Source organism: Magnolia sinica, chromosome 8 (genome assembly GCF_029962835.1).
Source record: "Magnolia sinica isolate HGM2019 chromosome 8, MsV1, whole genome shotgun sequence".
Taxonomy (NCBI): Eukaryota; Viridiplantae; Streptophyta; class Magnoliopsida; order Magnoliales; family Magnoliaceae; genus Magnolia; species Magnolia sinica.
Window position 1 is genome coordinate 89,790,253 of NC_080580.1, and position 14,894 is coordinate 89,805,146.

At 43.5% G+C, this 14,894-nt stretch overlaps 1 protein-coding gene across 2 annotated transcripts; it reads right to left on the reverse strand.

Moving 5' to 3' along the window:
* Positions 1–77: 77 nt before the first annotated feature.
* LOC131253651 (probable inactive receptor kinase At5g58300) lies at positions 78–11,635 on the reverse strand. 2 transcript variants are annotated; one of them, XM_058254742.1, is made up of 5 exons: positions 11,068–11,635; positions 9,969–10,034; positions 9,786–9,858; positions 1,806–3,215; positions 78–744 (listed from the first exon to the last, which is right to left on the reverse strand). In XM_058254742.1, exons 4-5 carry the CDS (start codon positions 3,115–3,117, stop codon positions 116–118), a joined length of 1,941 nt encoding a protein of 646 aa, XP_058110725.1. In that variant the 5' UTR covers positions 3,118–3,215; positions 9,786–9,858; positions 9,969–10,034; positions 11,068–11,635; the 3' UTR covers positions 78–115. The 2 variants fall into 2 exon arrangements, with proteins under 2 accessions (XP_058110725.1, XP_058110726.1); XM_058254743.1 differs by lacking the exons at positions 9,786–9,858; positions 9,969–10,034; positions 11,068–11,635 and having other exon boundaries at positions 1,806–3,451.
* Between the last annotated feature and the right edge of the window lie 3,259 nt (positions 11,636–14,894).

A 14,894-nucleotide genomic window follows, 5' to 3' on the forward strand; every position in this document is an offset into this window, starting at 1 on the left:
GCAATACATGCACTAGCTCTCAACAAGCCTCAGCATGCATTCATGAACTCAAACCATGCCCCACTCGTCTGGCCAATCACAAGACCTGTGGCCGGGAATCCAACGGCGGAATGTTTCATGGGGTCTGTACGTTCGAATCCTTGGACTTGTTATCTTCCGATGATGGCCGGTTCTCGGAGTCAGAGAGCCGGATCTCCTCAATCATCCTCACGACCTCGTCCATCTTGGGACGTAAGTCTGGCACCTTGGCCACACAGGCCATGGCTATCTGCAGCATCTGCACCATCTCCTCCTCAATGTTCTGGAACCTCATCAGCTCGACATCGAACACTTCAGCGGTCCACTCCTCGCGGACAACCGACTGCACCCACCGGGGTAGGTCGACGATGTCGTCGTGGCCGGGGGACTGTAGTGGGGCCTTGCCTGTGAGCATCTCAAGGAGGAGGACACCGAAGCTGTAGACGTCGGATTTCTGAGTGGGCTTGCGGGTCTCGATTGACTCTGGGGCCCGGTAGCCGGTGCTGCGGGAAGGGGCGGCGGGGTAGCTCATGAGAGGGGTGAGGCCCAAGTCGGAGACATGGCCGTCGAGGTTGGGGGTGAGGAGGATGTTGGAGGACTTGATGTTGCCGTGGGCGAACTTGCCTCCGCCTTCGGAATGGATGTGGGTCAGGCCGCGGGCGGCTCCTAGAGAGATCTTCACCCTTGAATCCCAGTCTAGTTGGGTTCTTCCAGTGCCTCTGCTGCCTGTTTTTTCATTTGAATTTGAATAGAGGGAAGGAGGGAAGAAAGAAAAAGGATAATCATGTCTTTGAGATACAGAGCTAAAACAGTCGTGTCAGTATTGCTATGATCATTGAGAAATTTGAATTGCTACTCGTTCATTGTGGTGGGCCCCACGGTGGCCTCGAAATTTCTCCAGTCCAGTGGGCCATGGAGGGTTAGAGAAGCTGACCAAAAGTTCGCACTTTTCTCACGATTGTGGCCCACCTGATGGGACTCACCTAGCCTCATTTATGGGGCACAGCACATGCACAAGGACCCACCTAATGAACACAGTCCGGATCAACATGGATGGCAGACTAATATCTTCCAGATTGGAAGATCTTCGCTACACAACAACTGGCCTTTCTTTAATGGACTGTTGCAGTATTGTTTTTCTGTTAGCTGCATACGGTAGGCCACTAATCAAACGAACTCATTGTAGCAACGGTTCAGATAGCCAGCCAAGGATGCAGTTGCACGGTCCAGGTGCTACTCTTGATGGACCACGGTGAGAAAGCTACAATTGATGTATAATTCTAACCATTAATGCATATGTTTGAATGTGGGCCACTGAAGAAAAAAAATTCCGGTGGCGAATCTTCAACTCCAAAAATCACAGTGGTGATCATCTTTTCAGTTTTAATTGACGGTTCTGATCACTGGACCATCTCTACATGTGGGCCTCTAATGTTTCATAGGCCAAAAGAGATAATAAACAGGCCATCCTAAGAAATTGCTTCATGGGGAAATATACACCACCACCAAATGTTCCTGTACCTGTTCATGCACCGATGCATGACGAACTATACTTGCCATTCATCAAATGGGCCCCACAGCAGGTCGGCCTGCTCATCAGATGAGCCAATTTGCACGATGAATGAGGACCCTGAGTCAGTCCATGTGCAATATCGTTCTTCTCACGCAAATTTTGCTCCAGGGCATGGTCATGGTGGGGCCTACTTGATGGAAGGCCTGGATCTAATCTAATTAGGAATTCAACTCAGAAATGCAGGTTGCAGAGAGGAATTGGATGAGAAGCATACCATGCAAGAGCGCCGACAAGCTGCCGGCCGGGACATAGTCATAAACCAGCAGCTTCTCGTCCTTGGAGTAGTAATACGCTCGAAGGGGCACGACATTGGGGTGCTGGCCCACCCGACCGACGATCTCCATCTGCTGCTCAAACTCTCTCTTCCCCACCACCACTTCCTTCAACCTCTTCACCACCACCGTCGTCCCCTCCTCCAGGACGGCCTTATAAGCCGTCCCGTAGCTTCCCTTCCCCAGCACTTCTGCTGAGGCCCGCAACAGATCCTCTAGATCGAAGTTATACGAACATCCCTCGAAGAACACTAGCTTGTTCTTCTCGGCTTCCTGGGCCCCACTTCCGTACTCCTCCTTGGGCTTCTCGCTTCTCCCGCCGCTTGTTCCCTTCCCTTTTGATGACACTGCAGCGTCTTCCCCACCTCTCTTCTTCAGACAGCACATCAAGACCACTATTGCTAGTAGGAACAGCAATGCACAGCCGCCGATCGCAATTGCGATTATAGAAGCGGTGCTTAGCTTCTTCTTCAAGCTCTTGCTTTGGGCTTTAAGGCCTGGCGGTGAGGCTGGCAAGGGAGGAGAGAAAGGAGACGGTGAAGGGAGGAGTGGAGGGCATTGAAGGAGGAGAGGGGCCCCACATAAGAGAGAATTACCCAAGAAGGATGAGTTTGGGAATTTTTGGAGAGAAGATGGGATCGAGCCATTGAGGTGGTTGAAGCTCAGATTCAAATGCTTCAGCCTCGGAAGGTCGAGATTAGGGATGGGCCCGGAGAGGGAATTGTTCTCAAGGTTCAGTCCAGTGAGCCGTGTCAGATTCCGAATCTGCAGTGGGATGTTTCCGGCGAAGGAATTGGAGGAGAGGTCTACGACACTGAGGCCGGGGGTGAGGGCAGTGCGGATGCTGCCGGAGAAGTTGTTGTGTTGGAGGTAGAGGAAGTGGAGAGAAGGGAGGGACGAGATGTCGGAAGGGAGATTCCCAGAGAGGTAGTTGGATCGGAGACTGAGGACCTGGAGCGCATCGAGCCTGCCGAGAGTGTTGGGTGGGATCGGGCCATAGAGCCCGACGCCAGGTAGCCGGACGGCAATCACACGGGTCTGGTTCGAATCGCACTTGATGCCAATCCAGGAGGAGCAGATCGGGACTGCCAGATTCCAATTTAGCTTCCGGCCGTGGGGGACTGCAGCAGAGAAATTGAGAAGTGCTTGCTTGTCGGAATTCAGGTCGGCGGTGGCTGAAGGGAGGAGGAAAATCAAGACAAGGAAGGGAAGTGGTGTGAAGGGGAAGGATTTTAGCTTGGAGTGTTTCATCATGGCTAGAATTCAACGGCTATATTTAGCAAGGCATGTTTGAATTTGAATTTCTACTGTGGGAGTGGGATTTCAGCTGTAATTCTTCTGTTCTTGTTCTTCTGATTCAAAGCAACAAAAGACATGAGATGCTTTATCAGCTGATCAGTAATGAAAAAGAAGAAGCTATGAGCATTGATGGTAGAAAGCAAGGAAGAAAAAGGAAGATCGTCATGTTTTCCTGCCAGCACATGGAAGTGTAAGCAATACTAGTAGAGCTTTTTCAATGCAAGAAAAGCGAGAAAGAGGGAGGAGATTGCCAAACGACTGAAAAGCAGGAAAAGCCCACGTTATTAAAGCATTGTGTTTTTTTTTTTTTTTGGTTTCTTTTTCTTTTTCTTTTTTAATATAAATGAATGATTTCCCTTTGAAAGTGCGAATCTTCATTAAAAAAAGAAAATGACAAGGCCTTTTGTTCCTAAAAAGAGAATGAACGGCTTAGAGGATGTTTTATGTTGTGCACCTAGTTTATAGATGTGGGGCCCATATTTGGTTTATCCAAGCCATTGATCTGACGGCCCCTGCAGTGGATCAACCTTGCCAAAAAGATCTCCCCAATTGGTCAACTCTAACCTTTTTCATTGGTGGCCAGTACATGCATGGTTAGGAAGAATAATGTACCAACAAACCACATTAATGAATTGAAGACCAAAGATTTGATGGCTAGTGTGTTACAGTGATTCCACTGCCTGGCCCGCCTGATATAATTGATTGATTTTGTTCCATGTGATCTTCCTGGTGGGTCCCCAACATTTCTAACATACTGTTCTGCGCACCACTTGCAAGGGCACTGATTGGGTACTACCCCCACCTGGACATGGCTATAGAAAGTTGGTCCTGTCGGTGGCTCTGTAGGGTCCACCATGACATGTGTTTTATCCAAGCCGTCCATCCATTTTGAAAGATCATTTTATTGCATGAGCTAAAAAAAAATGAGGCAGATCGTAGGCTCGAGCGGACCACGCTTATATGGAGTAGTGATGACAAAGACCCACCGTTGAAACCTTACTATGGCCCCACCGTGATGTTTATTTGTCATCCAACCTGCTCATAAGGTCACATGGACCTGTATGAATGGAAAACATAAACATCAGCTTGATTCAAAAGTTCTATGGCCGCCGAGAGGTTTTCAGTGATAGGCATTCAATCCTTACTGTTACGTGTGATGTGGTCCACTGGAGTATTGGATCTGCCTCGTTTTTAGGCTCATCCACTAAAACGATTTGTCAAAATGGATGGACTGCATGGATAAAACACATACATCATGGTGGGCCCCACCGTGCCCCTGCCAGGACCGTCCGTCTCTAGCTAGTTCCTGGTGGGGTTAGTACCCAATCCGCGCCGCACTTGCAATGCCCAAGTTTTGTGGGGCCATCATGGATGTGTGAGATCCACTTCGTCCATCTTACGAGACTAAATACGAAAGATCATCCCGGTACAAAATTCATATGCGCCACACCACTGAGAACAGTTTAAAATTGAAACTGAAGCCTCCAAGTTCACATGGTGTGGCCCACCTGAGTTTTGCATTTTCCCCTCCATCCTCTTGAGTCACACCTACGAAAGATACACGCTACTGTGGCCCCAAACACATCCGTACCCATTTTTCCCTATGGTGTGTTCCACCTGAGTTGGATATTGTTGAATTTTTTGCACCAGGACTATCATAGAGGGAAGCACCTGATGGATGGAGTAGATGTCCAAAGATAGGATGGTGGCCCAGAGCTTTATTGTGGAAGGTACTGCCTAAAACAGGGAAGCGGATTGCCTGGAGACACTTCTCCAGGGACATCCCTGGCACCACTGTGGGCCCCACCGTAATCTAAATGTTTATCTACACCGTCCATCCGTTTTTCCAGCTCATTGTAGGGCTTGAGCCCAAAAAATGAGCTGGATCAAATGCTCAACTGAGCACAGCATAGGAAACTGGGAGGATCGAGCTGATTATATGTGGGGTCCACATGAACTTGGGATCTGCCTTATTTTTGGGCTCGTGCCTTAAAATGAGCTGGCAAAACGGATGAACGGCATGGATAAAATACATACATCACAGTGGGCCCCACAGAGTCGTGTCGCCAGGGATATCCCTGTAGATGTCTCGGGCCATCCCGTTCCGTAGAAGCGGTGGTGCATAGGATTCCACTTACATTGGTTTCAAAGATGGGGACCGGAATACTATTTTACACCGTCTGTTTATGTATAGCGTACAGCAATAAAGCTTTGTTCAACCAGATCCACAACTCAGGTGGGCCACACTACAAGAAACAACGGAGGTGGATTGCGAACCGTTTGTGTGTGGGGCCTTCAATGTGTTTTTCTTTCATCAAAACCCATTCTCAGGCGTGACTCACAAGCACAAGGGGGAAAGTACCAAAATCAGCGTATCATTCAAAACTGATGTGGGCCACACCGCGTGTTAAGGCGCAACTTTACATTGTTTCCATTGACGTGGCGTATATTAATTTTTGTTACCGTTGTTTGTACGGTTAACATATGGATTCTCATATGATGGACGGAGCTGATGTCACATATACAAGTTGGTGGGCCTCACGGAGCTGGGGTGTTTTAGGAGACTTTGATCGTACCGTACAACAGGTTGGGCTATCTACGACCTACGGTTATCATTGCAGAGGAGATAGTCTTGTTTGAGAAGAAAAGGACAAGAGATGCCTGAAAACAGCAGTCGAACCGTCTGACCTGAGAAGAAAGCAACCATTCCATATCGAGGAATGATATCATACTCTGATGGAGTATGGTATATCATGTGCAGGCACGCATCCATGCCACCGTCCAAATTGTGAGGCCCCACAGCGGTGGGGCGTGCGTGACCGTAAAATCATACATGTCAGACCATCCTAACCATCCAATAGATTAAAATCCGCTACAGCTTCGATATGTCCTCATCCACAGCGGAGATCTAAATTTGGACGGTCATGATTTTTGTACGTGAATCCACATGGACAATGGATGTTTGCTATGAATGCCACAGTTGCTAGTTAAACAATCCTAACCTCTGATTGGTGGACACTTGTTTGTTGAGATGGCATTAACCATCCAAAAAATGTCCATAAATCCGTTAGTCAGAAAATAAAGCAAGTGTAAATTTTTTAAATTTATGATACATCTAAGCCACGGCCCATAATTTGGACGGTTGAATTTGAAGTACTTTATATGCCATGCACGCAGTTTCTATAGTAATTTCCAAGTGCCTGCGTGTCATCCATCACACTCTGGAGTATTTATTTCGGAGGGAGAAAGCACAAGCTACAGTAATAAAGACTACCACCGAAAAGGAAAAGGAAAGCTCCTACGCGGTCAAGCAGGTACGGTGGAAATATGGTTCTCATGAACAGGAGATGGTAAATGAGAGCAACAGGCGCACGCTAGAATCACTGGTGAGTGCAAAGAACATCTTAGTGGAGTTATTTGATACTCTGGATGACTAGGACGCTTTATACGCAGGCACTCCAAACTTGCACAAAATCAGATTGGCCGAACGATGCTATCATTTGACGTGTACACTTGGCTGTGGAAATGGGACAGATTGGATATTTTCATTCTCGGCCGTCCAATGAATGTCTACCAACCAGATAATCATCTAATAAAATAAGGGCAACTTTTTCTTCTAACAGGACCCACAGCTTAGGACAGTTCAGTTTCAATTTTCGTATTCAGCTTATATAATGTCAAAGTGAGTTATAGGTGGCTGCGTATCATCTACGACAGTACTCGAGTATCAAAGTTAGTGACTGCATATCATCCATGACGGTCTGCCAGAGTATCAAAGTTTTCACTTTGAATTGAAGGTGGAGGGAAGGATAACGTGAGCGTGATGGTCACTTGCCAGCAACAACACGCGGAAGACATGATTGCGCACGCAGCTTAGGTTGTTACACGCAGGGTGCACGGTAGCAAAGCTACCTTACACCCTGGACACAATCCGAGGTCCCAGCAACCCTGTACTTTTGAGTTCATGTGAACAATGACATTCCATTGGTGGGCACAACATGAATGGACCCAAGCCCAAAAACCACAGGGGAATAAGGCTTAACGGTAGCGGATATTCTCTTGAAACATGCGTTTAATGCAAAGGGTACGTGGATAAAGACGAGCTCACTGTACTCAATTGGAAAGAGAGACAAATCCTAAAACATGATATAGGAAATTGATATTATATTTGAGTGTTGTCAACGTCTTAAATATATTTGTAATTAGGTTTGTCAATGACGTTGACAGACCACTCAATCTCATTATGCAAGTGTTGATACCATCAATAAATACTTGATCCCATCGATAAAATCCGAAAAAATTCTAATTGATTGTTGGACAACTTTGGAGGTTGCTACTCATGACATTCAAGGATCATTGATGTCATCAACTAGTGTCCTCAATGACCGTCAATTCCATCAAATGACCCATCAAAGGCACATACACAATTACACGATTTGTTTCATATTTGGGGCTTGATAGTATACATATAGGGTATAATCGAGAGTAAGAAGGTATTATAGCTATCTAAGTTGTTCTTAAGGCTTCAGGGGCATAGTTAGGAATTCAAAGGAGATTCGATAGATTGTTTGAAACAGTAGAATTATCTATCTCCTGTAATATTGCTTTTGTAATGCATTATTTATCGCTTTCTGCTGTGGTTTTTTCCTCAAAAATTTTTTCGTGTAAAATTCCGATTACCTTCTTATTGGATTTGTTTTTGCGATTGTGATTACTTAATTGTTTTTGTGTGTACTTCTGCGAATCCTAACACTGAGTGTTTTAAAAATGATTTATATAGGCTTTAAATTCCAAATTTATAATTTTTAAATATAATAAGCTTCATAAAATAATAAATTTAAACAAAAAATAGTAAATATTTACTAAATTTATTAAAACTCTTAATAACTCAAACAAGAACTTTTAAGTTATTCCAAGAGTCTTAATACTTTGGAATACCCTGAACATATAAAAATCTAAAACTAACTAAAAAATATTAAATTTTAACTATAAATTTAAAATTAATCTTTAAAACTACTTAATTTTGAAAAACTATTCATGACATGTGAGCTTGGATGCGGATTGCATATTGATTAAACTCTGTGAGACCCACTGTGATGTATGTGTCATTATCCACTATGTCCATCCATTTTTCCAGATCAGGCATGAGCCCAAAATTGAAGCATATCCAAAGTTCAAGTGGACCACACCACAAGAAACTTTGAGGATAATGATGTCAGCGGTTGAAACGTTCCTAAGGCCCACAGTGTTGCTTATTTGTCATCAAACCTTATCATAAGATCACACACATGAATGAAGGAGAAACACAAATATTAGCTTGATATAAAAAAAAACTTTTGTGGCACATAAGAAGTTTTCAATGGCGGCATTTAATTCCCCTGGTTTCTTGTGGTGTATTGGAAGTGCGTTGCACACTAAGTAAACTCTGTGGGGCCCACTGCAAATAAATGTGTCCTATCCATACTGTCCATCCCTTTTTATACATCGACAAAATTGGAGCTTACACAAATCTCAAGTGGACCAAACCATAGGAAACAGTGGGGATAATAACATTCAACATTAAACCTTCCTAGGGCCCACAGTGATGTTTACCTGTCATCTAACTTATTTATAACATCACAAAGACATGAATAAAGGGAAAACACAAATATCAACTTGATCCAAAACTTTTGGCCTTCAAGAAGATTTCAATGGTAAGTGTTCAATTCACACTATTTTATGTGGTGTGGTCCAATTGAGCTTTGGTTATGCTTCAATTGTGGTCTCATACACTAAATGAGCTGCTAAAATGGATGGATGGTGTGGATAAGACATACATCACAGTGGGCCCTACAGAGTTTACTCAATACACTTCTACAACAGCTGCTTTCAATTTTTGGCTATTTTAGGCTCATGCCATAAAATGAACTGGAAAAATGGATGGACAGCATGTAAAAAACACCCTCACTGCGGACGGAGTTACTCATTACGCAATCCGCATTCTTGGATTGAACTCTTTAACCGGATTTCCTACAATCCAATAGATCTTGTGACTTTCCTTGGGGATGTCCTTTCATCAACTTGCAAGGACCAGTGAAACTAATCTGACGGCTGGAATAGTCCATCATCTATTTTGGGCCATGGCCCACAATTAGTGGGACCAGTGAATGGATAGTACACCCTACACTTGGCCCCTATTCGTAAAAAATGGGCAGCGAACATTTTTTTCTCTGGATTTTTTTTTTTTTTTTTTTACGTAATCGGAGGAGAGCCAGAGTTCTGCTTCTGAGCAAGGTGTGCATCTAGCGTTGCCCATCTCCTTCTCATCTACCGTACATTTAGCAAACATGTAAATCAATCGGGACCGTCCAAACTGTGGGTTCTGAAGTTGGTGTAGAATAGCTCAAAACCACACTGATGGAACAATCCTTACCGTCTAATGGGGGACAGAAAATCAATGGTTCTACAAAATGGCCAGCCATCAAATTTCAAAGGCAAAATCAGAACAGTGGATTTTCTTCCTGCGACATCCCCTTATGCAGTTTGGATGGTCTGGATCATCTTAAAGTGGATGTGTTCTCACCATGAGAGAGAGAGAGAGAGAGAGAGAGAGAGAGAGAGAGAGAGAGAGATGGGGGACTTACCAGAGTCAGTAGAATCCATGGCTTGGAACATCACCCTCTACCATCAGCATCGCTCAAAACCATTGCATCAAATCTGCAAAAGAAACAAGACGAAAAGAAGGGGAATAACAGAAAGTCTCAGCACCCAAAACCCAAAACAATATTCAAAACCATGAATCTAAAAAATCCAAGCTCTAATCTCACCAGATTCAGACCAGAAGTTTCAGATCTGCTCGATTCAGCAATGGCAAGTAAAAAAAGCTCCACAACCTTCATTGCAGAAAAAAAAAAAAAGAGAAATAAAACCCTCAAAAATAAAGAGATTATAGAGCTGAAACTGAGACTAAAGAAACTGCATTGTAAGAAAGCACATGAGAATCTCATGAACGAATAATTTCAATAAAAAATTCATCAAATCTGCCGGTTTATGAAAGCATCTCTAAATAATCTTCTATATCCAACATTCTAATTCTAGCATCAAAAGTTCAGAAAACACATCAAATCTGCTAGTTTCTAGAGCATTTCAAGACAGAGACTTCCATCTCGAGAGGTCGGAAAATGCAGCAAATCTGGTGGATTTTTGAGCAATTCAAGTGAAATCTAAGACATCCCAAGTTCTAATTACGACATTGGAGGGCTGAGAAAATTCATCAAATCTGCTGGTTTTCAGAGCATTTCAATCGGCCTCTTCCACATCCGAAGTTCTAATTCTGAGATTGAAAACTCAGAAAATGCACTGAATCTGCTTGTTTCTAGGGTAATTCCAATGTCGGAAGCTTGGAAACCGAATGAAATCCGTTGGTTCTCAGATCACGTCGAGTCAAATCTCGAACACCTGAAGTTCAATTACCGACATTGAAAACTCACAGAAAATATAAAATCCGCGGGTTTTCAGAGCATTTCAAAAGAAACGTACCACATCTGAAGTTTAAATACCAACATTGAAAGAAAATGTATAGAATCTGATGGTTTCCAGAGCATTTCAAGCGAAAATGCATAAAATCCGATGATTCTGACACCGATAATGGGAAAAAAAATAGTACAGAATCTATTGGTTTTTGAAGCATTTCAAGCGAAATCTTCGATACCAGAAGTTCTAATCACAACGTCAAAAACTCAGAAAATGCACAAAAACTACGGGTTTTCAGAACACTTCAAGCGGTAGCTACTACAGCCGAAGTTCGAATTCCGATGCTGAAAGCTCAAAATAACACAGAAAAATGCCCCAAATCTAGATATCTTCACCAGCATTCCTTCAAAATACACAGCCATCACAAGACAAAGGAAGAACAGAGGAACATACCTTTAAAAGAAGCAACGAGAGATCTGAAATCTCCAAGCATTTCCTTCAAAGTACTGCATAAGGATGCTGCGGGTCCGCCATTAAAGCTGCAGAGAGCTTCGCTACACAGATACTCCTTGAATCTCTAAGTTTCTCTCAGAAATCCCAATTTCAAACCTCAGGATTCTCCATTTCGGCCAAAATCAATGCAAACGGAGCTCAAAATCTGCAGATTTCTCCCAAAATCCCTTCTAACTCTTCTCGCAATCGAACGACAGCGCTTTCGCTAAACCACTGGAGCTCGACTCAGCTGAAATCGAACCAGAGAGCTCAGAATAGCGAGATTTACATCAAGAATCCACCATTGAAGCTCCGTTTGAGCTGAAATCGAAGATGCGAGAGCAGAACCGACGGATCTGGACTTTAGAACATCGAAAATCTCGTCCGTTTTCTCAAAATGCCACTTCTGGAAGCTCCGAATCCGCCATTAAATCTCTAATCGGAGCTGCATTGAGTTGAAATCGTTACGGGTGTCTTGTCGGAGACGAGAGAGACGAAAACCGGCAAGAAAATACGGAGATTTGTTGATTTTCAGAGAGAGAGAGAGAGAGAGAGAGAGGGAGCATTTTAAAGAGGAGGCGGGCTCCGGTGGTACCGCTGCTACCGTAAGTTTACGGTGGTCCCAGTCAGATGTGGGGCCCAGTAATTTTTTCTGTAAATCCAATCCGTCCATGAGATGGGCCATATCAGAAAACCTCAAAATTACTAAATTCTTCCCTATCCTAAATTCATATGGGCCACAGAACAGGTAGCATATTGAGATGGAACTCTCACCCTTTATTAGAGTGAGAGGCCCACGGTTTTGTTTATAATCAAGACCGTTCATACCCTTCATCTAGTCGATTGGTCAGACCATACATCACCCTGCTTTGAAACTCAGGTGGGCCCCTTTGAAATTCAATGATGTCCTTTTCCTCCAGCTCGTTCCCTTTTATGTGGTCCATCTTAGTATTTTCTCAGGATGATTTTTGGGCCATATGAATTTTATAAAGTTAATTATCTGATAGACATATTGGATGGTAGGAATACATAACATGGGCCCCACATCTTTCCGGTACCACTGTAAGCATACGGTTGTACCGATACCATCGGGTCCTTAGCATCAGTACGTCTGTTGTGTCCTTGGGCGCCTCACATGGTTCCATGTCTTTTGATCCAGATCGTTGATGTGATGGCCCAACGGTTGATGACTTTCCCGTAATTATGTATGTTGGTTTGGGAGGCTCTAGCATTTAGATTGGTCGCCTAACATTTACAGCTACGATAAATACACCAATGGTTACGATTCATCGAGAATGTCAAGGAATAGATAGATGTGATACTATAAGAGATCGCTAGGAAATCATCAGATTAACGGTCTTGATCACCAATGCATGGGCCCCAGTAGTGCAAAATAAACGACCGAGGATGCTTTAACCGTCCTCGGGTTTGAAGCCGTGACCAGAGCGAGAGTCGATTTGTTGTGTAGTGGTTTATTTCGAGAGCGGATTAGGTGAGACCCCGGCCTCACCCAAGACGCTGTGGCCGTTACCGTGGGGCCCACCTTTATGTATGAATTATCCATCCAAACGGTCCATCCGTTTTTCTAGATCATTTTAGGATATTATTCGAAAAATGAATAAGATCCAATGATCAAGTGGACCATACCATAGGAAACAGTGGTGAATGATCATTAATGGGCCACAAAAGTTTTGGATCAAGCTGATATTCGTTTTTTCCGTTCATACAGGATTATGCGACCTTATCAACATATTGGATGGTAAATAAACACTGTATAAAAATTAATGTTATACCTAAGAAGTTTTTAATGGTTGGACAGTCAATTACAACTGTTTCTTCTATTATAGTCAACCTGATAATTGGATCTACTTAATTTTTTACACAATGCACTAAAATGATCTTTAAAAAAGGATGAACGGTGTGGATACATAATACATACATCAAGGTGGGCCCCACAGTAAACCCATGCCGCACCGTTTTGGGTGAGGCCGGGGTCTCACCAAATCCGCTCTCATTTATTTCGCCCTAAGACGTTGACTATAAAACAAGCCCAGTCTAATCACAAAATTACGACTGTAGCCCTCGAACGGGTGTAGCTTTGGTGTATCCTCGGATCTATCAACTTTGGTGTGTCCCTAAATGTGGGGCCCACCTTGATATTTATATTTTAATCGACACTGTCCATCAGTTTTTTAAGATTATTTTAAGGCATGAGAAAAAATGTGATGACCATACTACATGAAACAGTGGTGATTGAATACCTGACATTCAAAAGTTCTTACGGACTACTGGAATGTTTATTTTCTATCCAAACCGTTGATAAGGTAAAAAAGAAATGTATGAAGGGATCATACAAATATTATATTAATAGAAAACTTTTATGGCCCAGAATAAGTTTATAATGGATAGTTACCACTTTTTTCTGTGATGTAGTACACCTGAATTTTATATATTTAATTTTTAGGTTTATGAATCAAAATTATCTATAAAAATGGATGGACCGTGTGGATTTAAGTTATGTACTAAATATGGTCCCCACAGTCGGAGATCCACCCAATATGGTACATCCGGAGATTCACCCAAGCCGCGCCCGCCTCAAACCTTTTCAGGTCCCTTCAAGAAGGGGTACTCTGAACCGAGACGAGGACGAACGGTCTAGAGTTGCGCAGGAACATCTGTATTTGATCTCAACAGTTCAAGATGTGGGACCCACCATTGATGGACCGCTGTCCATGTATTTGATATTGAAACGATCGGATTCCTGTAGTTGGATGGTTGAATCAATGATTTATGATGGTTCATGTTGAATATTCAGAGTCCGTTGATTGATAGTCCTAATATGCAAGTCCCCTCCTCACCGTACACGTGGAAAACATCTCTGGTGATCGGGACTGTTGATCTTCTCGGATACCACGTGGATGGGCCATATTGCAAAAACAAAGGAAACTGGAAAGTGTTAGCTACCAGATCAAGACTCACGGAAGATATGTAGTAAGACTTCTCCAATCACTGCAATCTTCGGCCCATAGTCCATCCACATGGTGGCCCATTATATCAACGGTCTCGATCACTTAAAACGTTTAAGAAATTTACTTTGAGAGGGAGAGCGTCATAGAGCTTGTAGGCAACGGACGTGTATATTATCAGGTTACACGCTCGGTAGCTGGGACTTTGGTCACATGGACAGTCGGACACGGATTGCATACTGACCAGCCCGTACTTACGTCGGTACTGGTCAGTGCTTTGTGGGACCCACCATGATGTATATAATTCATCCACGCCGTCTATAAATTTTACTAGCTCATTATAGTCATGGTTCCAAAAATGAGTTAGAATCCAAGTTCAGGTGGACCACACTACAGAAAATAGTGGTGACTGAGCGCTGACCATTAAAAACTTATTGGGTGCTACAGAAATTTTATTTCAAGCTGATATTTGTATTTTACCTCCGTCCATGTCTGTGTGACCTAATCAACAGATTAGATGGAAAATAAATATTTCAGTGGGCCCCGTGAAGTTTTTAACGGTAGGCATTCATTCACCACTGTTTTACTGTGGTATAGTCCACGTGAGTATCTACCTCATTTTTGTGATCATGGCCTAAAATGAGCTGAGAAAATAGATGGATGGAATGGATAAATCATATACATTATGTTGGGTCCCACATAGCACAAACCAGTAGCGACGTCAGTGCTGGCAGATCAGTTTGCAGTCAGCGTCCAATCAACCTCGTCTCTTGATAAGTTACAGTCTCCATATCCTGCTTGCCACGTGTACGATAGAGATAA

Coding starts and splice junctions, on each gene's coding strand:
- LOC131253651 (XM_058254742.1), bottom strand. CDS start 3,117: ATGATGAAACACTCCAAGCTAAAATCCTTCCCCTTCACACCACTTCCC. Junction 745..1,805: donor CTTGTCGGCGCTCTTGCATG/GTATGCTTCTCA, acceptor ATGAAAAAACAG/GCAGCAGAGGCACTGGAAGA.